The sequence below is a fragment of the Elgaria multicarinata genome, chromosome 9 (genome assembly GCF_023053635.1).
Source record: "Elgaria multicarinata webbii isolate HBS135686 ecotype San Diego chromosome 9, rElgMul1.1.pri, whole genome shotgun sequence".
Taxonomy (NCBI): domain Eukaryota; kingdom Metazoa; phylum Chordata; class Lepidosauria; order Squamata; family Anguidae; genus Elgaria; species Elgaria multicarinata.
In genome coordinates this window covers 72,710,114-72,737,920 of record NC_086179.1, presented here as the reverse complement: position 1 = coordinate 72,737,920, position 27,807 = coordinate 72,710,114, and the positions used below count along the sequence as shown (strand labels likewise).

General features: G+C 39.8%; 1 protein-coding gene across 1 annotated transcript; it reads right to left on the bottom strand.

Annotated features, from left to right (window-relative positions):
* Nucleotides 1-1,102: 1,102 nt before the first annotated feature.
* MLC1 (modulator of VRAC current 1) lies at nt 1,103-27,807 on the bottom strand. The gene is made up of 13 exons (XM_063134887.1): nt 27,734-27,807; nt 27,009-27,142; nt 26,092-26,275; nt 20,022-20,111; nt 17,007-17,060; nt 16,556-16,657; nt 9,878-9,979; nt 7,606-7,677; nt 7,403-7,519; nt 6,958-7,014; nt 5,590-5,712; nt 3,206-3,373; nt 1,103-1,623 (listed from the first exon to the last, which is right to left on the bottom strand). Exons 3-13 carry the CDS (start codon nt 26,269-26,271, stop codon nt 1,549-1,551), a joined length of 1,140 nt encoding a protein of 379 aa, XP_062990957.1. The 5' UTR covers nt 26,272-26,275; nt 27,009-27,142; nt 27,734-27,807; the 3' UTR covers nt 1,103-1,548.

Genomic DNA, 27,807 nt, shown 5'->3' with positions numbered 1-27,807 from the left:
GGTCTTGGATTAATTTCAGTTTAGGGAAGCTATGGCAGAATTTGAGAATGTGGCTCAGATTATCACTTCTGTGTGTGTGTGTGTGTGTGTGTGTGTGTGTGTGTGTGTTTAATGATAGTCTTAAATGTGCAATTTAGAACAAAAAAACTTGTACGTTATATATTTTGCCCATTTTTAATAGAATAATCAGGTAGACTTAATACTTGAAATGATACATTTTCATGATCTGCTAAATATAAAGTCAGGCAGACATCATTACTTCTCTCTGCACAATAATTTTTGCTTAATTTACACTAACTTCCAGATGGTGTGTAGGGGAATAGGATTGCTCCCTCATACTTTACTGTATTTGTGTATGTATGTGTGTGTATGTGTATGTGTGTGTGTTATATATATATCTGTAGGCTCCCTTTTAAGTGTTGAACTATGGAGAATGAATGGTTTTAGAAATAAATAAAATCCAGGACTCTATTACCGTATTTCTTCAATTGTAAGACGCCATCGATTGTAAGACGCGCACTAATTTCAGTATCACCAACAGAAAAAAAGCTTTGATTCTAAGAAAAAAGACACACCTGCGATTCTAAGACGCACCCCGTTTTTAGAGATGTTTACATGGGGGGGAAAGTGTGTCTCAGAATTGAAGAAATACGGTATTACTGGGAAGATCAAAGAATTATTTCCCAATTCCTAACATTCCCTTTCTTTGCCACACACTTAATAGCCCAATTATCTGTGCCACTGTATCATTTCCAAAACTCCATAATACTCTGGCATCATACCAAGGAATAGTACTCATTGCAGGAATATGCTGATAAATGTTGTTCCCCGACTCAATCCAAAGGGAGAGGCGGGTAAGAAATAATATTATTATTATCATTATGTGAACCTCCCAGGGAGCTTTGGCTACTGGGTGGTATAAAAATGCAATAAATAAATATTATAAAAAGAAAGAGGAATGCACATGTGAAAGAAAATACATAGTCTTCATATAGAGGTTTCCCATTGTAGATCATGTATTTCTTTGTTCAGATACTGCTCTTGTAATAAAGATATTTTTGCTCATGTTCTATAAAGCATCATCAATCCATACCTGTTCTGTGATAAAGACTTTTATTTTATATAAAAGTAATAAGAAATTCTTAAGAGCTTTGCAACTCCTACAAAAATGATGTTCTTAGGCAAAAGCATGAATAATTCATATGTATAATTTTACAAAAATGCTTAAACTGTTACATCAACTGAACACCAGCAATTATATTAGTCTCTTGTAATAAACAAGACCTACCACACAGTTACATATGTAACTGTTCAGATGGTCTTAATTTCTGATTAACAAAGTCGCTGCTTTAAAGTCTCTTTGCGAATAAAACACAACAATTAAGAAGTTAATAAATGAAAATCAAATGCACACCCTATTGAAACAAGTGGTTAATGGTGCTGCGATGAAATAAGTTGCTTTGTGACTATTACCATAGTACTTGCAAATGCAAAGGTTAATATGCCCTAACGCCAACAGTTTTCCCAGTTCAGTTTCTTAAATCCAGATTACTGGGCCATCTGCACTACAACAGCTTTCCACGCCTTCTCTTTATCAAAATCCTTCATGCTGTTATTGGAAACCTAAAATAAAATTTAAAAAAGGGTTTCAAACACTGTAATTGACAAACGAGAACAGAAGAGCACAAAATAAGGTCAATCGCTAGCTGAAGAGGTAGATGCATGGGGAATTTAATTCTTTCCTCCATGATATTTTGTTGATAAAAATGCTCCAAAGCTGTTGTTTGCTCTGAGATAGAAGACGTTATGGGCATAAATATCAGCTTCTCTTCTGGGGCGAATAGGTTTAGGGTGGGCAACTTTAATTGATAAAAAGGCATGGGAGAAAAGTATTAAAATGCCTCATCTAGCCACAATTCAGAAAAGGGCTTCCTGCAACTGCAAGTTCAAACAATAATTAAAGTTGGAGAAATGTGATCACACATCTAGTGGATCATATATCCTTTGACAACTAAATATATGAGCCAGGCAGAACTGCAAAGAACTCCCCCTCCCAACTATGATAAATGTATCGTGTGATTCAACAAGAAAGATTTATTTTATGTTTGTTGTTGTTGTTTATTCGTTCAGTCGCTTCCGACTCTTCGGGACTTCATGGACCAGCCCACGCCAGAGCTTTCTGTCGGCTGTTGCCACCCCCAGCTCCACCAAGGTCAAGCCTGTCACCTCCAGAATATCATCCATCCATCTTGCCCTTGGTCGTTGCCTTCCACTTTCCCTAGCATCAGCCTCTTCTCCAGGGTATCCTGTCTTCTCATTATGTGGCCAAAGTACTTCAGTTTTGCCTTTAATACCATTCCCTCAAGTGAGCAGTCTGGCTTTACTTCCTGGAGTATGGACTGGTTTGATCTTCTTGCAGTCCAAGGCACTCTCAGCATTTTCCTCCAACACCCCAGTTCAAAAGCATCTATCTTCCTTCGCTCAGCTTTCCTTATGGTCCAGCTCTCGCAGCCATAGGTTACTACGGGGAATACCATTGCTTTAACTATGCGGACCTTTGTTGTCAGTGTGGTGTCTCTGCTCTTAACTATTTTATCAAGATTTGTCATTTTTGAATTCTACTTAAAATTCACAAACTATAATAAATTGACCCAAACATGTTAATATTTATTTATTTATATGGAAACCTCAATGGACAGGACACTTTACAGAGTAAAATAAGATTCCTGCTCCAAGTAGCTTACGATATGAAGTTAGACAACAAGCAAGGATATCAAGGGATGAATGTGAACAAGTTTTGTTGGACATATATTGTTTTAAACAGTGGGTGCAATTTGGAACTGATCTATCTAAACAGCTACATTTGGAGTATGCCTGCTAGCAATAAGCCAATTCATATTGGGAAGGGTGTTGGGTGTATTGAGGTCTTTTCATTTACATTTCGGAGTATGCAGCCTTCATACAGATTCCAAGATAGAGCTGCAAAAAACAGAAATTCCTCCTCCCTGAAATCAGATGGATGCCTTCTGGATCCACCCATTGCTAGATTTAAGGTGGGTATGGTAATAAATCACCTAATATAAATAAATATGTTCTCCACATTTTAAATAATAACAATATGACCTAATTGTTGTGATGACAACAAGACCTAAATGATCAGAAACATTCCAAGATCAGATCGTTTTTAAAGTGCTATCTTACTCACCTCCGTTGTTTTGTACTCTTGCTTGTTTATTTGTGGCACAGACCACATTGAGTCATGCATTTTCATTTTTGCTTTGAAGTTTACACACAATATGACAGTGCCAGTGGTCAGGAAAGCTTGAACTAACAGCATCAGCATTAGAAGCAGGAGGAGCACATCATAAGACTGCTAAAAATCAATATGTACACAGAACAGGTTTTAGATATGCTAATTCTTGTGCACTTTACTGCCCCATAAGATCACATTGCCCTGTTTTTCCCATGCCCGGTTTTATTCATTTCTCTGTTTCAGGGATAGCTAAAAGGCCCTTATATTCTCCAGCTATTGCTTTGGGAGCCAGTAGTATGTTTTGCTACCATTTATTAGAAAGGTCTTCCCAGGCTTCAAACACAAGCAACTGTGTACATTTACTTAGTACATACATGTACAGATAAAACTGAACAAATTTAGAGAGTTTATCTTTAATATGACTTGTAAAGGAACAAAAAGTTTCTAAGCTGTAGGAAATAAAGACTATATGTTAAATTAAAACTAGTCCTTTCATTCATGAAAGGGACTTGGATCCAGTGGGGAGGCTTCTATGAATGTAAGTTGGGGGCAGACAATTTGTGCCAATTCTCCCTTCCCACTGCAGTCTACCATGACACCTCCCAAGAAGTTCTGGACTGTCTTCCAAATCTCTGAAGTAGATGTTTGGTGTGTGCAGGAGGTTGCCAGAGAAAGGGGGAGCAGAGACCCAAGAGTACCCCATTCCATAAATGGAACTCTGAACTCAACTCAGTCTACATTTCAATATTACAGTATATTAATTTCTTAGTTTAGAAACTTTTTCTTTTCCTCAGAAGTCAACTATGGGCAAACTTTATACCATATCTTGATTAAAAATCAGTAGGGTCACCAGAGGCCAGAAAGACATATATTGGAGCACCAGTCAACCACTCCTGCTCACATGGAAAACACACACAGTTTTGCTTCTAAAAAAAACACCTTCATATAAGAGAGTGTTTTTATAGCTATTCAGTTTTTATATTCTGAAGAAATACACTTGTGCTCCATTCACATTTTTGATAACCTAAATATGAGGTCCATGGAAACACACCAAATACCCTTTGCAATGCAACTTACTGTGAGCACATTGGAGCAACAACTTTGGGCTGTACCCTGGTTTCCTGCAGGGCTGTGTCATTGTCAAGAAAATCAATTTTCAAAGTCCACAACCCAGACTAGGGATGTGATATTCACATATTTTGTTTTGATGTAATTGTAAGACAGAAGCCAAAGCCTCAGTTCTTAAAGTATTTGCTAATTTGGATATTTAAGACCCTTTAAAAGCTCCAGATGGTAACAGAGAAAGAAAATTTTCTTTTTAAAAAACAAACACACATGCACACAAATAGATATAGTCAACATTGACAGGACCATATTTTCTGTACACCTTATGGACTTATTAGCATAGCTATGGGAAAATGATAAACACATAATGACAGGTTGTCTTTAACAACTGCAAACAATAATTTTTTACATATTGCATATGCTTACTATGAGTAATTGCTAATATTGAACAGAAATGGGCAAGCAATTCCCTTATATAACAGTGACTAAAACTATGCTTTTAAGCTTCCAATGCACAGAATGATGATGATTATTTGCGTATAAATCCAAGCAGTAGCAGTGGACTAATGCCTTTAAAGAAAGCCAAATATAGTATGCTTTCAAATCACATATTTTAAGGTGGCTGAGACACTTGTTTTGCACATCTGTGATTAGAAGTACTAACTCATTCAGTTACCACAGCAGGCAAGAAGAAGCTTGTCATGTTTTGCCCTGCAACTGAAATTATCTCCTGAAACTGACGTCTTTGGTAGTATGCAAATTTGCAAGCAAGTATTTTCACTGTTGAAATGAAAATAGATTTCAATCAATTGATAAACATCTCTAAAACATTCCAAGAACTAGAAATTACTCAAAATGACTTCACTGACAAAATGCAACATAACATTCACTAGCCAATGACTTGGTCTCCATCACGTTCTTACAAATTATATGGCAAATCATTAAAGGGTAGCTAAAAATTGACTGGTTAGTTTAAATAAATATATAACAGTCTGCCTTCCCATTGCCTTTTTACCCTGCTTCCCCTTTGGCTCCTGCCTCACAAAATTTTCACCCTCAGCCCCCAAGGAAGTCCTGCATGTACACAACCCAGTGTTTCTACTTCCGCCCATAAGTGCTCCAAAGTCACATACTGTAAGTCAGAAAAATGGAACCAGCATTTATAAAAGCTATGATTTCTTAACAGTGCAAATCATTAATTTGCACAGAACACCGTGGCCCTGTTCACAATACACCGACATGATTTGTTCAGTCGCTAAATAAATACATACTTTAACCGTTGGTGGGTAGTTTTTAAAGATGTCAACTATGCGCATTACACTGAAGGACAAATATCCTGAAGCTGTGAATAATAATGGAGATGTAACACTGCTTATGGCAATCAGAACTTCTACCTAAATTAAAGATAAAATTGTGATATAGATAAATATAGTTATACACTTGTTAAACAAAAAAGGTTCATGGTTGTGTGTATTTTGTATATCTTTATAAGCTTGCGTAAATGAAGCTCGCAATCATTTATTTATTGAAGTTCAAAATTTAAGCTTTGCTCGTAGAGTACAATGAATATGAGATGTTAAAAATTCACACAAAGTAATATCTAGACAAAGACACAGGCCCCTATCCAAAGGCTACAAGCTGAGCTCTTTAAGCACAGTAAAGCTTATGGCAGTAGCCAGTATGAGGGAGAGACAAGAAAATAGGAATGGGGAAAAGGGAGAGTGAAACAATACATACCAAAACTGGGAACAAATGTGACTACCAATTCACTTAGGCTGAAATCCTATACACATTTACTTGGGAGCAAGTACTAGTTAACTTACTTGGATTTAATTTTGAGTAGATACATATAAGATTGTGCTGTTAAACGCTTTTAAGTGACCCTGTATCAATCTCCGTTATAACAAACAAAAAGACCACCAAGGAGATGTATAACTTAACTATGTATAACAATAACATGTTGCGATGGCGGGATGAAACAGATTTATTTATTGATATGATTTGGACTCTACCTTTCTACCAAGCAAAACTTCATTGAAGGTGGATTACAATCATAAATAAAACTCAATTAAAATGATAAAATAAATGCATTAAAAGGAATTAAAAACACAATAACAGAATAAAAACAGCACCTAACCCAACAGTCCCACTTACAAACCAATGTAAGATGATAAGAATATTATATGTGATATTGTATGTGAATGGAAGCCAATAGAGAATGATCATTATTATTTAGTAGCCAGTGCAGTGTGCAGTAACATTTTGGATGGAAGGCAGGGGACCAAAGTGCAATAAATGAGGACTGAAATGTTTTTGGAAGTAGAAATTTAGAGCTGTTTTTCCCACTATCATCTCTATTTAAATAGGTTTTGTAGCAATATAAAATCCTGCAAAACCAGTTTTTTGGAAACCATTGTGGGATCAATGTGTACACAACAGGCAGTGACTGCTCCATTATTCCATCTTCATAAACTGTATGAAAATATAATATCTCCCTAGCCTGAAGGAAAGGTGCTTGGGGTAGATCAATCTAATAGTTTTCATAAAGGTCTACTGGACCTATTTTCACTCTACCAACAAAAACATGCTTGATGATCAGTCCACTGAAGTGCTACCATCTCTTTTAATAACACACTTACCAAGCATTTACTTGGATATTCAGCAGCAACGTGACTTGCAATGGCACTGGGAAAACACTAAAAGGAAATCAAACACGAAAAAATGTTCATATCCTCAGGAAGACTACATTTTACATAGCAGTGAATATTAGCAAACGTGATGATTACATGGATTGTGCTTTCATTGACTGCACTTTTTTATTTCCTATAAAGGGAAAATATAGAAAACACATCATACATTATATACAAGCATGTCTCTAGACTCTCTTATTTCTAAAGAACACTGTTACTGGAAGGCATATAAATGTTGTTAATAAATAGTATGGGAATTTTATAGTATGGGGATGTCTAGTCCTTACCTCCTAATGTATAGACACAGAACAATAACTAAGTTTTTTTTAAAAAAAATCATTAAAAATCAAAATGAGCATACTATTTTATAAATACAATTCAATTTTATACTTACAGCCACTAAGATCCAAAAGAAAGTTACTGAAAGATATGGGCCTGAGACTAACACATCCATATTCAAAGCGATTATTCCACCGAACACAGCAGAAATTCCAATAATCACTTCAATTACCTAAAAAAAAGAGGAATTTGCTTGAAATTTGGATATAATAAATTCATAGAAGACTCATAGACAATGATAAAACAAAGATTTCTTACTGAATAGGATCTTAGGATCCGTGTTGGAAAGCTGACATTATTCAATGTGCTGGTACTATCATACACAGTTGTCTAAAACGGAGGGGGGGAAAGATCAGAATAAGCAATTAATAATAATGATAATAATAATAATAATAAATTTATTTCTCACCCGCCTCTCCATTCTGATCGAGGCAGGGAACAACAATAAACGATAAAATACATAAAACTGAATTAAACATAATATACATTGTTAAAAACATCCTAAAAACATCTTAAAATTCTACTGGATAGGCCTGCCGGAAGAGATCAGTCTTTATAGCTTTCTTGAATGCTAGTAGACTGTTAAGTTGACGAGTTTCCTCCGGCAGGCCATTCCACAGTCTGGGAGCAGCAGAAGAGAAAGTCCTCTGGGTAACAGTTGTTAATCTAGTTTTTGCTAGCTGAAGTAGATTTTTCCCAGAGGACCAGAGTGTGCGGGGTGGATTTTAAGGGAGAAGGCAATCCCACAGGTAGCCTGGACCCAAGCCATGTAGGGCTTTAAAGGTAATAACCAATACTTTATACTTCGCTCGGAAACTAATTGGCAGCCAGTGAAGAGATTTTAAAACTGGTGTAATATGGTCATGCCTAGGTGTACCGGTGACCAGCCTGGCTGCCATATTTTGAACTAGTTGAAGTTTCCGGACTAGGCACAAAGGTAGCCCTGTGTAGAGCGCATTGCAGAAATCGAGCCTTGAAGTTACCAGCACGTGCACTGGTTCAGTCCTAGGCTTATTTAGACAGAAAAGGTCCTATAACTCCCAGCATTCCCCAGCTAGCATAGTTGTAGGACTTCTTCAGTTTGAACATGCATAAGGTTGTGCCCTAACTTACCAAGTGTTCGTAGTAAGTAGAAGCTACCTGCAGATGGAAAGAACTATATTGGTAATTTATTAGTATGTGTTTTTATTCAGAAAAGGAGGAACCCATGTTCAAACTTATGTTTATTTATGTATGCTTTATGTGAGAAAGACCTCTTCCTCCTTCTAGTACCACCTCTGTGTACATAGAACTAATACTAACACAAATGCAAAGTTACTTAAGCATAAAGCATCTCTATCTAAATATATAACTCTGTGTGTGGGTGTGGGTGTGGGTCCCACCCTCCCACCGTCCCACCCTCTATAGTCACACACACTCACAGTGTAACCTATTCATGCTGAAGCACTGCACCTGAAGTGTCACAGCCATTCATAAAAGAACTTGTTCAGAGGGAGGATTATATGATAGGGTGTTAGATCCAGAGACACACCTGTGAAAGAAACTCTGGCAATGGTGCTGTTCTGCAAACTGTTGCACTAGAGCTAGTGGAGGACTTCACACAAGATGGAATTAGTGCAAGCAGGCATCTTGATACATTGTGGAAAACTTTGTGCATGGGATTGTGCAATGTCTTGTGCAGAAATGCATCATAAAGCATTGTGCAAGAGGTTGCTCCGTGCCTTAAGTTAATAGAAGCATACTGCTGGATTTCGGAGAAGAGGCCTCCATTCATGGAAGGCACTTCTGGATCCAATCCAGGTTGGTTACACAGAATAAATTGTTTGAGATTTGCAACTTTATTCTTCTACAAAATTGCTAACAGGTTTTATCTTATGCAAGTAAACTGTTGGAAGATCCTAGTTCTCTTGAGGTCCTTTCAGCATAGAACACAAACAGGAAGGAATACTATTTGATCGGTTACATAGATCTATGTGGAAGAATATGTTAGCTACTGACAATGCACTATATGTAAATGTTGTATTGTCTGGGGCTATAGTTACACATGCCCAATACATTCATAACAAAATTATTAAGGCAAAGGTTAGTTTAATAACTAACCTAATAGATATTAATAACTAACAGATATTATAACATGGATACTGATTTAATTTTTGGAAGAAGTATGTGCTATTAAAAAAGAAGGAATCTCCTGAGCTTACTACCAGCCAGATGTCTGTATGCAAAGCTTTCTTTCAGATACAAAATACAGAAATAAAAATGGAATGAATTAAGGATGTATCCAGAAGTTACTCTCCAGCTAAAATGTGCCCCAAGGAACAATATTCATTAGAATACAGGGAATAGATCCCTTGAATTGATTGCTGCCCTCCTGACTAGACTATATTGTGGAATCACAGTTGGGAGGCTTTTGTCTGAGTCTATAGGCACATATGAAGAAAGGCAGAGCTTTTAGTAAAAAAAGAGATATGTGATACATGTTGAAGTAGGAGCATTAATCTATTTTAAAAATATTAAAGGAAAAACTTACTTTCTTCCTCCTGCAGCATTCCTCATTAGACCTAGCTGAAATGATTACAGTAGTTGCCATGAACATTTCCAGTAGAATTAGGAGAATCAAGTTGAAATTTATCTGTGCATAAAATTTATTTAATAATTTAGATTAATATAAATGTATGTATAAAATTATATCAAACAGTGCAGTATAACCCTCTTGTCTGTTTTACACCAAACATTACATTTGCAATGTAATCCTGCGATATTTCAGAAGAATCTGGCTATCGGGGTGGGTTAATGGGGGTTGAATGGGATTATCAGGGGAAGGTGCTGGAGACATTCAGGAAGTTAATGATCTTGTCAAAAAGACCTGCAAACTTCCATGAGTGGCCAGTCAAGAGCGTGCCTTATTTCGCTTGTGTGAAATACCTCTTTGGATCACCTAAAGACTCCTCAAACATATTTTTTCAATGGAGTTGGTTCAAAACATTAAGCTACAAATTACTAATTACTTAGAAATCAAATTATGTACATGCATGTGTGAACCAGCCCAAATATAGAAGAAATGCAGGTTGCTTACCTGTAACTGTAGTTCTTCGAGTGGTCATCTATGCATTCACACATATGGGCTCTGCGCCTGCGCTGAGACCTAGATCGGAACCTCCAATAGCTAAGCGACACGCTTTTGGGCGGGAACCCCTTCCCCACGCCACTGCGCATGTACCGTGGGTTCCCGCCCTTATCTCAGTTCATAGGAGTCTGACATCGTGCTCCCATAAACATGAATATAATTAATCAGTTTCAGATGTATCATAACACATGAATACAGTGCTCTAATAAAGAATAAGATATGCCACCAAGCGGGGTTGGTGGGTGGGTTGTGTGAATGCATAGATGACCACTCGAAGAACTACAGTTACAGGTAAGCAACCTGCATTTCTTCATCGTGGTCTCTATGCATCACACATATGGGCGAGTAGCAAGCTGACATACCTTTGGAGGTGGGTTGGTGCATCATGTCCCAGCCTCAGAGCTCTTTAGGTTAGCTGTCATCTCAGGACTTCCGAGAGCACTGCTCTCCCGAAGGTGCAGTCCTGACGGGCTCGAGTGTCCACGTTGTAGTGCCTGACAAACGTGGATGGAGTAGACCACGTTGCAGCCTTGCAGACATCTGTCAGGGAGACTCCCCTGCTGAATGCAACTGATGTTGCTACAGCTCTAGTGGAATGAGCCTTAACTGACTGTTGCAGTTCCAATTTTGACAGAGAGTAGGCAAGATTAATTGTCTCTACAATCCACCTTGATAGTCTCTGACAGGAGACGGCCAAGCCCTTAGATGGCTCTCCATAACAAACAAATAACTGTTTAGTTTTTCTAAAACTTTCAGTCCTAGCTTTGTAGAAGGCTAGGGCTCTCCTTACATCGAGCGTATGGAGAGAAGTCTCGATTGCCGTCGTCGGGCTCGGGAAGAACGCTGGGAGAATAATGTCCTGGGAGGCATGAAAGTTCGACACCACCTTAGGTAGAAATGAAGGGTCAGTGCGTAAAACGACCTTGTCCCTATGAAACACTGTAAAAGGTGGGTCAATTCTGAGAGCTCTAAGCTCGCTTGCACGTCTCGCAGAGGTGATGGCTATCAGGAAAACTGTCTTAAATGATAAAAGTCTAAGGTCGGCTGTAGCCATGGGCTCGAAGGGTTTAGCAGTCAGTGACTGTAAGACCACAGATAAGCTCCATGAAGGTACGACGTTCTTGATGGTCGGTATCGTATTCTTTAACCCCTTCAAGAATGTTTTTGAGAGGGGGTGTGAGAAGGGCGAATACCCTTCGACACCGTCATGGAACGCTGCTATCGAAGCTAGGTGAACCCTGATCGAGGACAGTCTTAGACCTTGTCGGTAAAGCGACAGCAAATATTCTAGTATTGTAGAAATAGGACATGAAACTGCTGGCTGATTGCTCTTTGAAGCAAAAATTAGGAATCTTTGCCACTTCTTGGCGTAAGATTTCCTCGTTGACGGTTTCCTCGATGCCATCAATATTTGATCAACTGTTAAATTTACGGTACCGAGAGAGGCGTTGGGATTATCCTCCACGCCGTCATCCTCAGTGTGGATAAATCTGGATGCCGAACCTTGCCCTGGTGTCGAGACAAGAGGTTCGGTATCGACGGGAGCCTGATGTAAATTTGTCTCGATAGACGAAGAGCATGCGGAAACCAGGCCTGTCTTGGCCACCACGGTGTTACTAGGATGCAGTCCGAATTGTCCATCCTGATCTTCGCTAGGACCCTTGTTAGGAGAGGGAACGGAGGGAAGATGTATAGGAGATTTCCTTTCCACGTTCTTGTGAATGCGTCTCCTAGTGAATTTTCTCCTTTTCCAGCTCTGCTGCAGAACCTGGAGCAGGCTGCGTTTCCCTCGGTGGCGAAGACGTCGACGGCTGGATACCCCCAGCATCGAAAGAGGTGTTCCCTGGTATCGACGTCGAGCTCCCACTCGTGGTCGGTGTGGAAGGACCTGCTGAGTGAGTCTGCGATGACATTGTCCTTCCCTGCAACATGAACCGCCACAAGGTAAGTATCCCTCTTTATACACCAATTCCATATTCTGGTTGCAGATCGAGTCAACGGGTACGACCTGGTTCCACCCTGTCTGTTGATATAACAGACTACCGTGGTGTTGTCTGTGGCTATCAGGACATTTCTGCCCTCGATGATCCGGGCAAAAGTCTTTATCGCATACTCCACTGCCAAGAGTTCTAGGTGGTTGATATGCTCTTCCTTCAAGAAGGGGGGCCATCGCCCTTGTGCAGTAAGGTTGTTGCAATGGGCTCCCCAGCCTTCCATGGAGGCATCGGTAGCGATCGTTACCGAAGGCGATGGTCGTTGAAACGGAACGCCCTCCAACAAATTCCCCATCGAGCGCCACCATTTCAGCGATGCCCGTACTTGTTTCGGGATGGAGAGAAAAGCTCTGTGAGCGTTGAGGCGAAGGTCGAACGTTCTCAGGAACCATCCTTGTAAAACTCTCATGCGAAGCCTCGCAAACGTGATGACGGCCGTAGTGGCTGCCATCAAGCCCAGTAGCCTTTGAATTGTCCAGGCTGAGTGTCTTGTTCGCTTCTCGATATCGACAATGGAGTCGTGAAGCGTCTTTGCTCTGGCCAGAGGAAGGAAAGCTTTGCCATCCAGGGATGATAAGGTCACCCCTATAAAGTCTATCTTCCTTTGAGGCGTTAGAATGGACTTCTCTTCGTTGACCCAGAGGCCTAACGAGTTCAATAAATTGAGGGTCGTAGATATATTGTCTCGTAGCGTGGATTTGTTCTCCGCTACCAGCAGCCAGTCGTCCAGGTATGGATAGATGAAAATTTGTTTTTGTCTTAGGTGGGCGCAGACGACTGCCATCGTCTTCGTGAAGACCCTGGGCGCCGTCGAAAGTCCAAAAGGAAGAACGGAAAATTGGAATTGTTGAGTTCCAATGGCGAATCGCAGGTAAGGTTGATGTGATTCCCTGATCGCTATATGGAAATAAGCATCCCTCAAATCTACCACCGCGAACCAAAGGCCTGCGTGAAGGAGTTGGAGTACCGAAGAAACCGTTGTCATACGGAACTTCTTGGGGCTGATATAGTTGTTTAGATTTCTTAGGTCCATGATAGGTCGAAGACCGCCATCCTTCTTCGGGACCGTGAAGTAGCGGGAGAAGAATCCCTGGTTGATTTGATGTGGTGGCACCGGGGAGATAGCTCCCTTCGATAGTAGGGTTTGGACTTCTAGGAGAAGAGGTGCGGACGGTGCTGTTACTTTCGGTCCCGAAGGAGGAGGAAGGACATCGAATTCGATGGCGTAGCCCTGCTTGATGATAGTGAGCACCCAGGAGTCGGTTGTTATTAACTCCCACTGATGGAAATGGGGTGCTAGGCGGTTCAAAAATGGTGGTAGATTTGGGGCACGGGAGTCAAACCCGCTGTTTTTTGCTAAAGTCAGGTTGACGTTTATCCCCTTGGAATCGACTTTGGAAAGGTCTCTTCTTCTGCAATTGCTGTTGTTGTTGCCTAGGATGGGGTTGATAATATGGCCTGTTTTGGTATTGTTGGGCAGGTGGTTTTGTCCAACGACGCGGTTTGTATTGTTGGGATGGTGCATTGAAACCCATCCTTCTAGCTGTCGTACGGGCCTTATAGATGGTATCTAGTGCCTCGTCCGTCTTGGAGTTGAAAAGTCCTTCCCCGTCAAAGGGTAGGCTTTCAATTCTGGTTTTGGTCTCCGTTGTTAAATTAGCAGATCTGAGCCAAGCGTGTCTTCTTAAGGCTACGGCGCCCATCATAGCCTTGGAATGGCAATCCGTCTGGTGTCTCGCTGTGGACAGTTGCTGCCTGGCTATGGCAGTAGCTTCAGATTGAAATACCCTGGCTAATTCCCTCTTATCTTCTGGAAGGTGATCACACAGTGACCCTATCTTCTGCCAAAGAAATAGTTGATACCGGGCCATTGTTGCCTCATAAGTGGCTGCTCTGATGCCAAGTGATGAGGAAGAATAGATTTTCCTCCCAGTTACATCGAGCTTCCTGCCCTCTTTGTCGGTAGGTGCCGAGTGGGTTCTTTGTGATCGGCCTTGTGCCGATTCCACAACTATGGAGTTGGGTTTTGGGTGTTGTAATAGAAAACCCGCGTCCTTGTCTTGAATTCTGTACATAGACTCTAATTTCCTAGAATTAGGCTGATTAGATGTAGGAGTCTTCCATGCTAGCTGGGCAGTTTGTATTAACGTCTGAGGCAATGGGATGGCTACCGGTGCATTATCTTCGGTATGGAAGACATCATAGATCTTGTCCTGCACCTGATCTTCTGGTTTTTGAATATCTAAACCTAGGGATTGAGCCATTCTTAGGACGTGTTCAGCAAATCTTCCAGAGTCATCAGACGGCGAAGCTGGGTCAGTTGAGTAGACCGCGTCTTCTGGTGATGGGATTGATGGAGCGATAGAGAGTGCAGATTCCGAATCCGAAGGGTAGTCATTGTCTGGTGAAGAGGGCGCCTCAATTTGCTGTTGAATAGGCTGCAGCGCTTGATCTTGTTGTGGTGCTGGTCGATGCGGAGACGCATCGGCTCGACGTCGAAGGGTTGATGCTGGCGATGAATGGTGAGACAACGGAGGAGCCACCGGCATTCGACAGACCCTTGTTGGAGGCGGCGGATAAGCAAAATATGCTTCCGGAGGGTATTGTAGCCTCCTTCCCTCGGGAAGGTAGTCGTGTGGCCGATAGCCTTCCCAGTCATAGTACCTATTTTCAGGTCTATAGTAAGCAACTTGGGAAGATCGATCCCAATCCGGCCTAGGAGACTGCTGCACTTCCACTGGAGCAGGTCTAGGGGTTCCAAGTCTAGGCACTTCGGCTGCCTCATCTGTTGTTGTGAGGCGTGCCGGGTCTCGTGTTGAGGCCGCTGAGGCCGAATCTCTGATTTCCCCCTCTGAAAGGCTCGGGGGCTCATGTTGTCTTTTCCTAGCGGGTGTCGATACCATAGACGGTATCGATGGCTGGTTCGGTACCGAAGAAGTTGCCGTCGCTGTCGGTAGCGAGGTCGGCACGGTACTGCTGGATTTTGATTTTCCAGAATGCCTCGGTGAGGACTTTTCCAGCCTTTTCTTCTTTTTCTTCTTCTTCTCCATTTCGGAGGATCTAGGAGTCCGGGCTTTTATTGAAAGTTTTTTAGCCGCGGAGCTCGCTAGCGACCGTCCTGGCGTGAGGGGTATCTCAGCCCTATAGTGCGCCACGGTCTCATCTCCTACTACGAACGAGGATATTTCAAGTTCAGTATCGGAGGTTTTTGTAGGTGGTTTGTCCATTTTGGCCTTCTTTGGCTCGGTAGCTCGAAGCGCCTTCTCCCACAAGATAGAGCGAAGTCTGTCTGCTCTATTTTTGCGCGTCTGCTTTGTGAACGCCATACAGTGGTGGCACGATTGAACTTTGTGGCTCTCTCCTAAGCAGAGTACACACAAAGAATGCCCGTCCGTAGGCGGGAGTTTAGCCCCACAGGACACGCATTTACGAAATGGGGCCTTCACTGCCATTCGCCTCAGCCGAAGCGTTGAAAGTTTGTACTATATCTACTAACTATTTTTTTTTTTTTTTTTTTTTTTTTTAGGAGAAAAAGATAGAAGAAGAAAAGGTAAGTATAATAAAGTATTAAGTAGAAGAGTTGAAATAGTTCTTTTCTGGAGGTATAGAAACTAGCGTCTAGCACGATGGCGGACGGAAAAAAACTGAGATAAGGGCGGGAACCCACGGTACATGCGCAGTGGCGTGGGGAAGGGGTTCCCGCCCAAAAGCGTGTCGCTTAGCTATTGGAGGTTCCGATCTAGGTCTCAGCGCAGGCGCAGAGCCCATATGTGTGATGCATAGAGACCACGATGAAGAACTGAACTTTCAATTTGCAAATAAATTAACTGCTAGGCAGAATCTTTTAAGGACTAAGTCCCACTGATTTCACTGAGGGCTGTGTAACTCATTTACCCTGGATCCAATCTACTGAATATATCCTAAAGACAGACAATACAATTAATTTATCAATATTAAAAACAAAACAGTGTTCAAACTATGCCTGATCAATTTGTTTAATGATTATATATACAAGGAATTAAAAAAGCAAACTCAATATCAAATAGAAAACTAAATAAAGAATTGATCTTTGTTATTTACAACTCACATTTATTGCTGTAGGGTTCAGGACAAGTTTGCATCCAAACCAAACTAAACATGTTGTTGTAATCGCAAATGTAGAAACAAATAGTATCTGAAAATTGGGTATCTGTAAAAACAATATTTCATTTTCTAAAATTAAAGTAATTTAAGTAATTTTATATTAACAGTCATTCCAAACTCAAAGCACTTATTTATTTATTTATTACATTTCTATACTGCCCAATAGCCGGAGCTCTCTGGGCGGTTCACAAAAATTAAACCATTCAAAGTATAAAACAACAGTATAAAACCATAATATAAAATACAATATAAAAGCTCAACCAGATAAAAACAGCAGCAATGCAAAATTACAAATTTAAAACCATGTTATTTAAAATTTATAGATTGTTAAAATGTTGGGAGAATAAAAAGGTCTTCACCTGGCGTCTAAAAGCATATAATGTAGGCACACTTACCACATTAACTTTGTTTCTAGCTATTGCAAAACTCACAGCTGCTGAGGGAATACACTAGGGAGGAAAATAAATGAAAATTAAGAAGCCAGTCTATAAATTAAATCAGAATTTCAGGAGTAATAAACATTTCCCAAGAGTATAGTACTTATGATAGAATTGACAGTGCGTTCTATTTGAACATATAAGCCACTGCTGAATCACCAGTGAAGCTTGCTTTGTAGATTTGGACAGGCCCACTGTCTCTCAGATTAAATGATCACGCAGATGTTGCTGTGAAAATCACTTTAGTGGAAGTAATGTGTACTATTTGGGAAATACATCTAAATAATCCTGGGCATACAGAACTAGATACATGGTTCCGGGCTCGCTAGAAAGCACACTGTACCCTAGAAGTGTTACACTTATAAAAAATGATTATACTACAAAATAGTTGCTTTAAAAATTCCACAAAGGCCATAGTCCAAAGCAGAAATGGACACACTTAAATTCATGGAACACCTGAAATAAATGTAGCTTGAGAATTTACGAACATTTAATGTTGCTTGGGAATTTACTGGACAAGCAACAAAGGAAAGAAAACCTAATGATTTCAAAACTTTAATTTTGCTGTGAACAGAGATAATATACCTTTAAAAAATAATGTCTGACTGTTTAAGGTAACTCAATTGGGATCCATGGCCTCTTTGTTGGAGTCCCATTCTCCATTACACAACAGGCACACATTGATATGGTTTGCAGGATCAATGTGTGGCACGTACCTGCATGGGTGTGGCTTTTTGTGTTGTCCGAAGCTGGGCGGCATGGCTTGTTTAAGGGAGAAACAACACTCAAATAACCCACCTGGATTTGAATGACAAGTCATGCCTGGGTCGGTAATTAGGCAAATAGTGCCTGACGTGCCAGAGCTTAAACAAGCAACTGTGGCTTGTTTAAGCTGCATTGATCATGCAAACTGGGACAGATAGATATCAAGTAAATACAGTTTTATTCACAGTTTAATGATAAAGTCACAAGATTTTTCCTCTTCAAAATTAGCTTCCTCCTACCCTGAAGTTGTACCATTGGATTCACTGGGTCAGAATTCTCTTGCATGAATATGTCTGCCCGAGGATTGCTTCACCCAATTCAGGATAAGCTAACATCTGTCCTGATCCTTTAGAGGCTCCTGTTGACCTTTCCTTGTGGTTTTCCTTTTCCTTCCTCTTTCTAAAGTAGTGACAGCTATGCTTGTTTGATTATGTGCCCATTTCCACTTCAGACACCTAAGATTGGCAGTGAAGGCCTGTAGTGCATGTTGCCTCTCTACTTTCATTTCTTAGACAATTGCACAGGTTACTTCTGACCCTTTAAAACTGTCTCGGCCACTATCACTGCTTGACTGGCCAACAGAAATTATTATTATTATTATTATTATTATTATTATTATTTATTTATATAGCACCATCAATGTACATGGTGCTGTACAGAGTAAAACAGTAAATAGCAAGACTCTGCCGCATAGGCTTACAATCTAATAAAATCATAGTAAAACAATAAGGAGGGGAAGAGAATGCAAACAGGCACAGGGTAGGGTAAGCAGGCACAGGGTAGGGTAAAACTAACAGTATAAAGTCTGCACAACATCAAGTTTTAAAAGCTTTAGGAAAAAGAAAAGTTTTTAGTTGAGCTTTAAAAGCTGCGATTGAAGTTGTAGTTCTCAAATGTTCTGGAAGAGCGTTCCAGGCGTAAGGGGCAGCAGAAGAAAATGGACGGAGCCGAGCAAGGGAAGTAGAGGCCCTTGGGCAGGCGAGAAACATGGCATCAGAGGAGCGAAGAGCACGAGCGGGGCAATAGTGTGAGATGAGAGAGGAGAGATAGGAAGGAGCTAGACCGTGAAAAGCTTTGAAGGTTAACAGGAGAAGTTTATATTGGATTCTGAAGTGAATTGGAAGCCAATGAAGAGATTTCAGAAGCGGAGTAACATGGTCGGAGCGGCGAGCCAAGAAGATGATCTTTGCGGCAGAGTGGTGAACAGAAACCAACGGACTGATGTGAGAAGAAGGAAGGCCAGAGAGAAGAAGGTTGCAGTAGTCCAACCGTGAAATAACCAGTGCATGAACAAGCGTCTTGGCGGAAAAGACAGACAAAAATGATCGAATCCTGGCAATATTATACAGGAAAAATCGACAAGATTTAGCTACTGCCTCAATATGAGGAATAAAGGAGAGCGAGGAGTCAAATATAAAGCCAAGGCTACGAGCTTCCTTGACCGGAGTAAGCGTAACATCATTGACAGTAAGAGAGAATGAGAGATGAGGAGAAGGTTTAGGGTACTGGAAAGAGTACTGGATGGCCATCTCCATTGTTGGCTGTTCATCTGGGCTGAATGCCTGTCATAGGGTGTGAGTTTCGAATAGTTCCAATGCCACAGCTAGGCTCCAAAGCCCCATCTTCTCATTGCCAGGATGACTCAAGGTATGTTGAGTCCCACTCACAGATTTGGGGCCCAACCTTACCTGTGACAACATCTCACAATAGAACAACTTAGTTATAATTAATTCAAATCCCTCTGGTATCAATAGACCTTAGTCATAACTAATGTTCACTAGATTAGGGCCTTTTTGTGACTACTGAAATCTATGGGTTTATTCTAAGTATGACTGATTTAACCCTACATCTGCTATTGTAAAGCACTTGGATGAAGAAGAAAAAAATGTGTGTTCAATTGGTAAATGGTGCAAATTGTTTTAAAGAAAACCATTTATTTGTAACCAACAGGCAAGAACTAGGTAAGGAAACATTTTCACGTTAGCAGTTTCATTCTGACAAAAGTGATGCATCTGAGATAATAGTTTTGAAATATAATGAAAATAAAATAATTTAAGCTGCAATCCTATGTATATTAGACAGAAATGGCTGACTGGGGAATGCTGAGAATTGTAGAGCTTTTTTCTGTCTAAACATGCATAGGATTGCACCCTAAATAATATTTCTAATTTATATTATCAGAGAACAACAATTAAAAATTATGCTTACTGAACCTGCTGCACAGCGCAAGTAATCCATTTCAGATGGAAAAACATTCCCCAAATAAAGTGAAAATCCAGAGGTAACAAGTATGCAAGTCTGAAATGCAAAAAAAAAATGACATTGAAGTAATACTTTGGTAAAAATTATACAGCTAAGAAAGTATGTGAAAATTGGAAGTTCTTTCTAAAAAGGGAAGACAACTGGAATATTTAATAATGCTTTCTCTGTTGTACTGATAGTAGACCCAAACATCAAAAGATTTAAAGTCAAAATAACATGCTCTGTTGTTTCCCAAGTCCTAGAACTATTACACAATGACTTGGCAACAACATAAAAGAACAACATAACTGATGAAAAGTAGATGATAATAAATACACAGATTGTGAGAAGATTCACACAACAAGTAAATTCCCACCCTCTATGGGATTGCATTTTTAGGTATACAACCATGGAAAGAAATGTATTTAGAAATGTCATTATTTTCATTCCTGCTGTACAGAAAATGTTTATCTCAGTACATACATACACACGTTACAAATCCCCAACAGCTGTTCTCTTATGGAAAAACTTCCAAGAGGGAATTTTGGGGAGAAGGAGTAAAGTGACTTAAACTTGGTCACTTCTCCACTCCAAATCCATCTCCCCAACTCCAAATCCACCTCCCCACCACCACCCCTGCCTTTGCTTTTACACACCAACAGAGGGAGTTTACTATGACGGCAAACATATTTAAACCTTTGCATGGGGCAGTGGTGGGAGAAACTTGGTGCACAGAAGTGGTAGGCAAAATAAAGGTGAAACCTCCTTCTCCCCGGATCCTTCTCTGCTCCAAATCCCACACCCAATACTGCTTTTCTCTGCATACGTTATGTAGTTCTGCCCTACAGCAAAATAAAAATCCCTAAAAATAAATCAATTTTCCACAAATCATTGTAGTTGAAGAGGGTTTAAGTAGAACAATCTGAGAGCTCCAGTGAAAAAGACCATCTCCAGAAAGTGCTCTCTTTCCATTGGCCTCTCTTTTGCCTCTCTCTCTCTCTGTACCTCTTTTTACAATAGCTTTCCAATCTCATCTATATATTGTGAGAATAGAAGCAAATCTTGGTGCATACGGCCATTCTACTAGCTCCTCATCACCACACAAAGAGGGTGAGTCTTACGCCATGGCTAGACTAGGCCTATATCCTGGGATTGTCCTGGGGTCATCCCTGTGCATCCAAATGACACACAGGGGTCCTGGGAGCAGGCAGGGACAACCCCTCCATTTGCCTGGGATAATCCTTAGGTCTAGCTAAGGCCTTACACTGGGAGATCCCATGTTAATTTGAAAGTGGGATTTTCCCTGATCCCGCAATATAGGTTCTGCATACTAGCGGGTTTTAGCTTTTAGTAGAATAATTGACACTTTTAAATAATTCTAGACATGCCAATACAGTCAACTAATTTCTATGCACAATGGGAATGGGTGTGCAAGGTCTATGCCTGCTCATTTCACTGCACACAGATGTGATGGGGGAAAGTATCCAAACAATCTCTTTGTAATTTCTTCTTCCAGCCCCTTCCAGTGTTTGTCAGCTCTCTTCCATAAAATATAATTTATTCCCAGGCGCATAAGCAGTATTTCCATTTGTGTCTACACATTTTAGCTGGGATTAATATTTCTTTAGCAATGGTTATTTTAATAGACTGCAATGGCTCTTTATGTTAAAAACAAACAAACTATGGCACCCTTATGTTTTCTTTATCAACAACAAGAATTCAGAAATAAACATAAATCAGTAGTCACTGGCAACAACATTTTAGGGAAAATAAACCTCACAGAAGTAGTAACTGAAAGCCAGCTAAAGAAAACAAGCTCCTTTCTTGGCAGGCACACTGAAACATCAACAGACAGCTTGCCTGCATTTTGTGGCAACGCAGTGGTGCGCTCCAAAGTATTTACAAGCAGTTCTGTTTAGTAAAGCGCTCAGGGAAATTCTTCAGGAGCCTCAACTACTACTGCTACTACACATTTATTTTGTCGTAAAAGTATGCTGAAATCTCCAACGACCAAGATCACCTGTTAATAACCGCCCAGAGAGCTTCGGCTATTGGGCGGTATAAAAATGAAATAAATAAATAAATAGGCAAATTATTCTTAAAATTGTTATGACCATACTTGTTTGCAAAACATTTCCAAGGAACAGCTCGACTTTTTGTCTTCATCCTCAATATATGTTATAATCCCTAGAAATTCATCACAAGGTTCAAAAACATATCAAGTTCCAGTAATGCCAGGACCAAAGTACAAGTCTGATATCATTTCAAGTTATTGTAACTTTCTTGGGATGGCCTTTTGAACTCAGGGTTAAATCAGGAAAAGTTGGGGAAATTTCAGAAAATAAAGACTGCATTCTGTTTTGCTAATTTTGACTATTGTTATTCTTCTCAAGCCTGCAGAATTAGAAACACATAGCTCTAAAGAGGCAAAGATATTTATTTCCCTTAAATTCACCAGTGTCACTTATTGTGACCTTTATAAGAGGGCTTACGAGGGTATTGGGTGCAATCATGGCCATTCAAGTCCATAACTAAACTAGTGAAGCTGAAAGAGGTACAGAACAAATTCTGGTAAGATATTTCATTTGTATTCACTGATCTTGGGAGTTGGACATAGAATGATGGGAGTTCCAGAAAAAAAATAACAATCTACTTTTATTACTCAATGGAATAAAGTTTGTAGTTCTTACTATTGACAAGTGTTACAAGAAGCTGGATAATATAAAACCAATAAAACCAAACCCTGAAGTTAATAACACACCCAGGGCCTCTTTACACATGCTAAAGGAGGGCACAATGAATGCATGTTGCAACTAAAAATATGAGCGTCTTTAAACTCTTCTGAAATAAATTGATATTTGTTGGAATTTGCCATGTGCAGGCAAAGTTGTGCTAAGAAAACACCCACTAGAGGGTACTGTCCCATTGAACTGCATAAGCCACGTAGTTGCTGCTCTCTTTCTTGTCTAATTTCAGCTCATTGCAAATGCAGCAGAGAAGCAGGAAGCAGAGCCACGGTAAGGAAACACGATTCCCCCCCACCCCCATCTAAAGGAGCCCAAAAGCAAAAGTTTCATTTTACTTCCTTCACTGCTTGCCTGGACAACCGTTCAGCTTGTGACGAGGTGAATGAAGAAATGTACTCACGTTACTGTCCACTGAATGGTGGTCAGAACAAGTAGTGAAGAAGTCAACTGATTAAGTCATATGCACTGCTGGAGTTCATATTTACTGGACCCTTACCTAAACACATACACAGGTTGTGCAAATTGATTGCCCCTGATACCAATGACCAATGAAATAACAGCACAATGCTATACATGATTTCTCAGATGTAAGTTTCATGGAGACCAATAGAATTTATTCCTAGATACGTATGTATAGGCTTGCAGTCTACATTGTGTCCCCCAACTCCAAATAGATATCAGAAGATAGATTGTTCTTATGGATAGTGTTCATTAATACCAAATATAAAAGTTTTGTATCATAAGAAGTTAAGATAATTAAAGACAGACAGAAAACAAACAAATCCAACAAACACAAAAGAAGTCAAACCAGGGAATAGTATATCTGTGGTAATCGTTGTATATTTTAGTCATTAGTGTGGTGGACCTTATTGTCTAGAGAAGTGGCAGCATGACGAATTTATGCCAGCCTGCATAATCAAAGATCAATACCTGTGAAAAACTGCAACCATTTCACAGTGGATAAAAATCAATCGTATTGTCTTAAAATGATTTTTAAATTCAAAGCAGGGTGGGGTTGTTTTTTTAAAAAAAAAACTTTAAAAATCAGATGTATTAAGCATCCCTTTAAAATAGTCTGGTTTAAAATGGTATCTGAATGTAATACAGCTGAAATATTAAACTCTATGTGCATAAACTAAATCTACAACCCTCTATAAAACACAGTGATGCCGTCATGAATGGGCTTCAGGCTCAAATCTTCCCACTCCTCTCCTGGGGTAGTATGCAGGCCTTGTGCAGGCAGCCCAGGGTGGTGCATTCGCGGCCCCTACTGCTGGTGGCTGCAATGCAGCACGTCCAGGGGAAGTGCCATAATGAGTGGAAATGCTCGTTTCTGGGAGGGGCAGGTCATGCCCATTCCATAAATGAGCATTTCTGCTTGTTGGAGCGCTTCTCCCTGGAAGCGTTACTTCTTGGCCACCAGCTGTAAGGATCATGTGTATGCAGCCACTGGCCACTTGGGCCACCCGTACAAGGTCTGCATTGGATACTACCCATTTTCTCCAATTCCCTGCCTCATTTTCTGGTTTTCAATAAATATAGTTTCCCATGAAGTCCAAACTGAGCAAAGTATGTTTACTGTAAATCAGTTTTCTTCCAATTGGGAGTTGGCAATTACTCTGAACTGGGTTTGCAATTCTCGTTTGGTGATTTATTATAGTTGGTGGTAACCATACCTAGCCTGATTTGGCCAACAAACCAGAAAGTGAGAGTGGGGAGGAGGGAGCATGTAAGACCAAAGTCCTTCACAGCAGCCAAATCAAGGTCTGACCATGTGTTTCAAGTGAGCCACTCAGTCACACTCTGCTATTCTATGCAAAACAATGACAAAGATGTAACTTTTGGTCACGCGTTCTCAGTATGATAATGACAGAATAAGCCATATATTGAATTTATTATGATTCAAACAATGAATATTTTGATTCTGCCAACCAAACGCCATGGATATTTACTTTCTATGTCACAGAGCAACACAGTTGTGACCAGTAACTATTGTTTATTGTTTTGTGACAGATCTGGGCATTTAACCTTCCAGTAAGTGATCTTACTCCATGTCCTTACTTAAGTAAAAAAAGAGCTAAACAGTCATCTTTATTTTCACAAATAATCCCCTAACAGAGTAACCTAAGTGGGGTAGGCTGAGGAGTTAAGTCACAGACAACCTGCCACTTCCAAAGCTCTACTGGCTTGCTGTGGCCAGGGCAGGAGGTGCTGTGTGTTTTTCGTTTTTGTTTTTTTCTGGTGGACCTCTCTTTTCCAATTTTTTCTTCTCATTTAAACTAATCTTCAGACAGGTGTAATTTCTGGGCCTAGCCTGAGCCCATCTTGGGGAGCAAGGGGGCTTTGGATCCAGGAAATCCAAGAGTATCTGCCGCTTCCCTAGAATGTCTTTTGGGCCCTTTCTACTGACATGAACACCACTGGTGGAAGAGCTAGAGATTTCCAAAGGTCTATGGGGCCACTGGCAGAGCTCCTCTGTCAGTGGAGGGGCACTTCTGCCCCATCCTAATCCCCCTCAGCCAGCTTCCAGTAGGGAGTAGGATGGATTTACCTGTAGACATAAATGTTATAGAACTTTTAGATCAGCCTTCCTCCCAGTCTGTTGCCCTCCAGGTGTTTTGGACTACAGCTCCATTGGTTCCAGCCAGTTTGACCAATAGTCGGAGATGATTGGAATCTTGTCCAAAACACTTGGAAGTCACCAGGTTGGGAAAGGCTGTTTTAGATTATGTTCCTATGTAGTATAAAGACATTATTAAGTTGAGAGCAGATATGTTATATTTGTTTTAGCCGATTAGCATACAAGCAAGGTACTGGAAATTTTATTTGAATTGGCCTTTCTTGTTGGTTATTTAAATAATGATTTAAGGTTAATATATATCCATTTACTGGGGATGGGAGAGCCCCATTGAACTTACTTACTTCTGAAGAGACATGTAAAGGATTGTTAATCACCTTGAGAAACTCTGTATTCTGGCCCACCAGCAAGAGCCATTAGGCTGACAGGTACTAGGGACAGGGATTTCTCATTGGTGGCCACACACCTTTGGAACTCCCTCCCCAGGAAGATATGTTGGGCCACATCACTTCTGGATTTAAAAAATACCTGAAGACACATTTATCCAGTCTGCATTTACTTTTTAAAAATCATTAGCTTCTGATATTGCTATGCATGTGTTTAATTATAATTTGTATTTTCATGTATAATATGATCTTTATCTTTTAGTAGTTGTGCAACACAGTCCCAACTATTGATGCCTGACTGGGCCAGATTAACAGTTCATACTTACCCCCATCAGCAAAGAGTAGATCCATGTTCTATAACTAAAACAAGGATGAAGCCTCTTTGATAGCTGAAGGTCACTTGATTTAATATCTGGAACATAATTTCCATTCTCTGGTTTTCCACGCTCCAAAGTTGGCATCCTGTCATAATTAAATTCTTCCCTGTAAGATTCTTCCTTGGTCATAATGCTTTAAAGAGAAAACAAGTTTTCATTTTACTTCTAGATTTGGAGTCATCCACAAATACTACATTTTCTCTATTTCCTTGGGTATCTTGAGTTAACAACTTTTCATTTTTTTACATCATGTAATGTATGCTCTGAGGTACATATAGTCTCACACATTTCAAAGAAAATGTCACATAATGTGGTTAGGATTAAAGTTAGTTAAAGGGACTGAGTTCCAAATAAGTGTGTTTAACACTGAGGTATAAATTATTCAGTAAATATAGCAAGTAATTTGAATTAGTTATATTTTCAAACTACTGCAGTTTTAAATTTTACATTTCAAGCATGGTTAGCAACCCCATTGTGTAACCAAATAAACAATTATGTCTACATTTTATATAAGATGGCGTTTATCTAATGAATTAACATTGAGCATAATTTAATATATCTAAACCATTTTCCAACAACTTCTATGTTTATCAAGAGCTGAAGAACTGTTATTTGATATACAGTTTCCTAACTGTCACTTGTGTATAATAATCAGTAAACAGTGGGAGAGAGGCACGGTTTTCTAAAACTACATTAAATTCTGACATTTCATTCACATCAAATTTTATTATATGACAAAATAGCTCATTCTAAAAACGCAACTTCCCAATTTTACTTTCCCCACTCCCCACCCTTTTGAATTAATTATAGGGTAGACTGATTACCAGCCAGATATTTAACAGTTGTTAAAAAACTGTCATACTTACCTTAAACTGAGAAGTTAATAACTTTGTATAGTTTTCTGAGTAGAGCTGTCCGTACACTGTGTTATAGTCTTGCTGCTTAGTGATTCATGCTGCCTTTGAAAAGTTTTCTCTTCCACTTTGGCTTTCAACAAGATCTATTCATATGGGGAACAAAAGCACAGCAAAAACCAGAGTTAAGCCAGAGAACAGGGAAGTGCCCACTGAATTTTAATGAAGGGAACACGCTAGAAAATTACTGTACCACATTCTCGCAAGGCTGATGCCATCATTAGGACAAGCAAAACCTGAAGCAAAAGTTTCAACATGATATATGTAGATTCCATGCTATTTGATTTCTAGAATATCTAATACTCCATTTAATCAAATAATATATTATGGCAAGTTGTCAAGGCTTCAAACCTATAGACACTTACTTGAATTTAGTGAGACTTACTTTTGAGTAGACATATATAGGATTGTGCTGTAATTATTCAATTTTTATCTCAAAAGTAAAGGAAAACACTATAAAACAAGTGATCAGAAGAAGAAAGAACGAAGTACTTGAACATAAACAAGACCTACTGCAGAGGTGGTAAACATGATCACTTGGAAATAAGTCTAAATGATTTCATATGAGTTTAAGTTTCACTGAAATCATATTATGTGTTAAAAATAGGGTTTGAAAGTGACTTATTGGCAATATACACTGGCTTCATATTTGGTTTTATAGCAGAGAACTAACAAACCATGGCAAATTAAAGATCTAGTCGGCAAAAACATGAAATAATCTTGGCTCCATTTAATCTTTCCCTGCTCCCTC

Excerpts from the sequence above, each read along its gene's own strand:
- MLC1 (XM_063134887.1), bottom strand. The coding sequence starts at position 26,271 with ATGACCAAGGAAGAATCTTACAGGGAAGAATTTAATTATGACAGGATG. Across the intron at positions 16,658-17,006 it reads CTAGAAACAAAGTTAATGTG|ATACCCAATTTTCAGATACT; the intron begins GTAAGTGTGCCT and ends TTGTTTTTACAG. Across the intron at positions 1,624-3,205 it reads AAGAGTACAAAACAACGGAG|GTTTCCAATAACAGCATGAA; the intron begins GTGAGTAAGATA and ends ATTTTATTTTAG.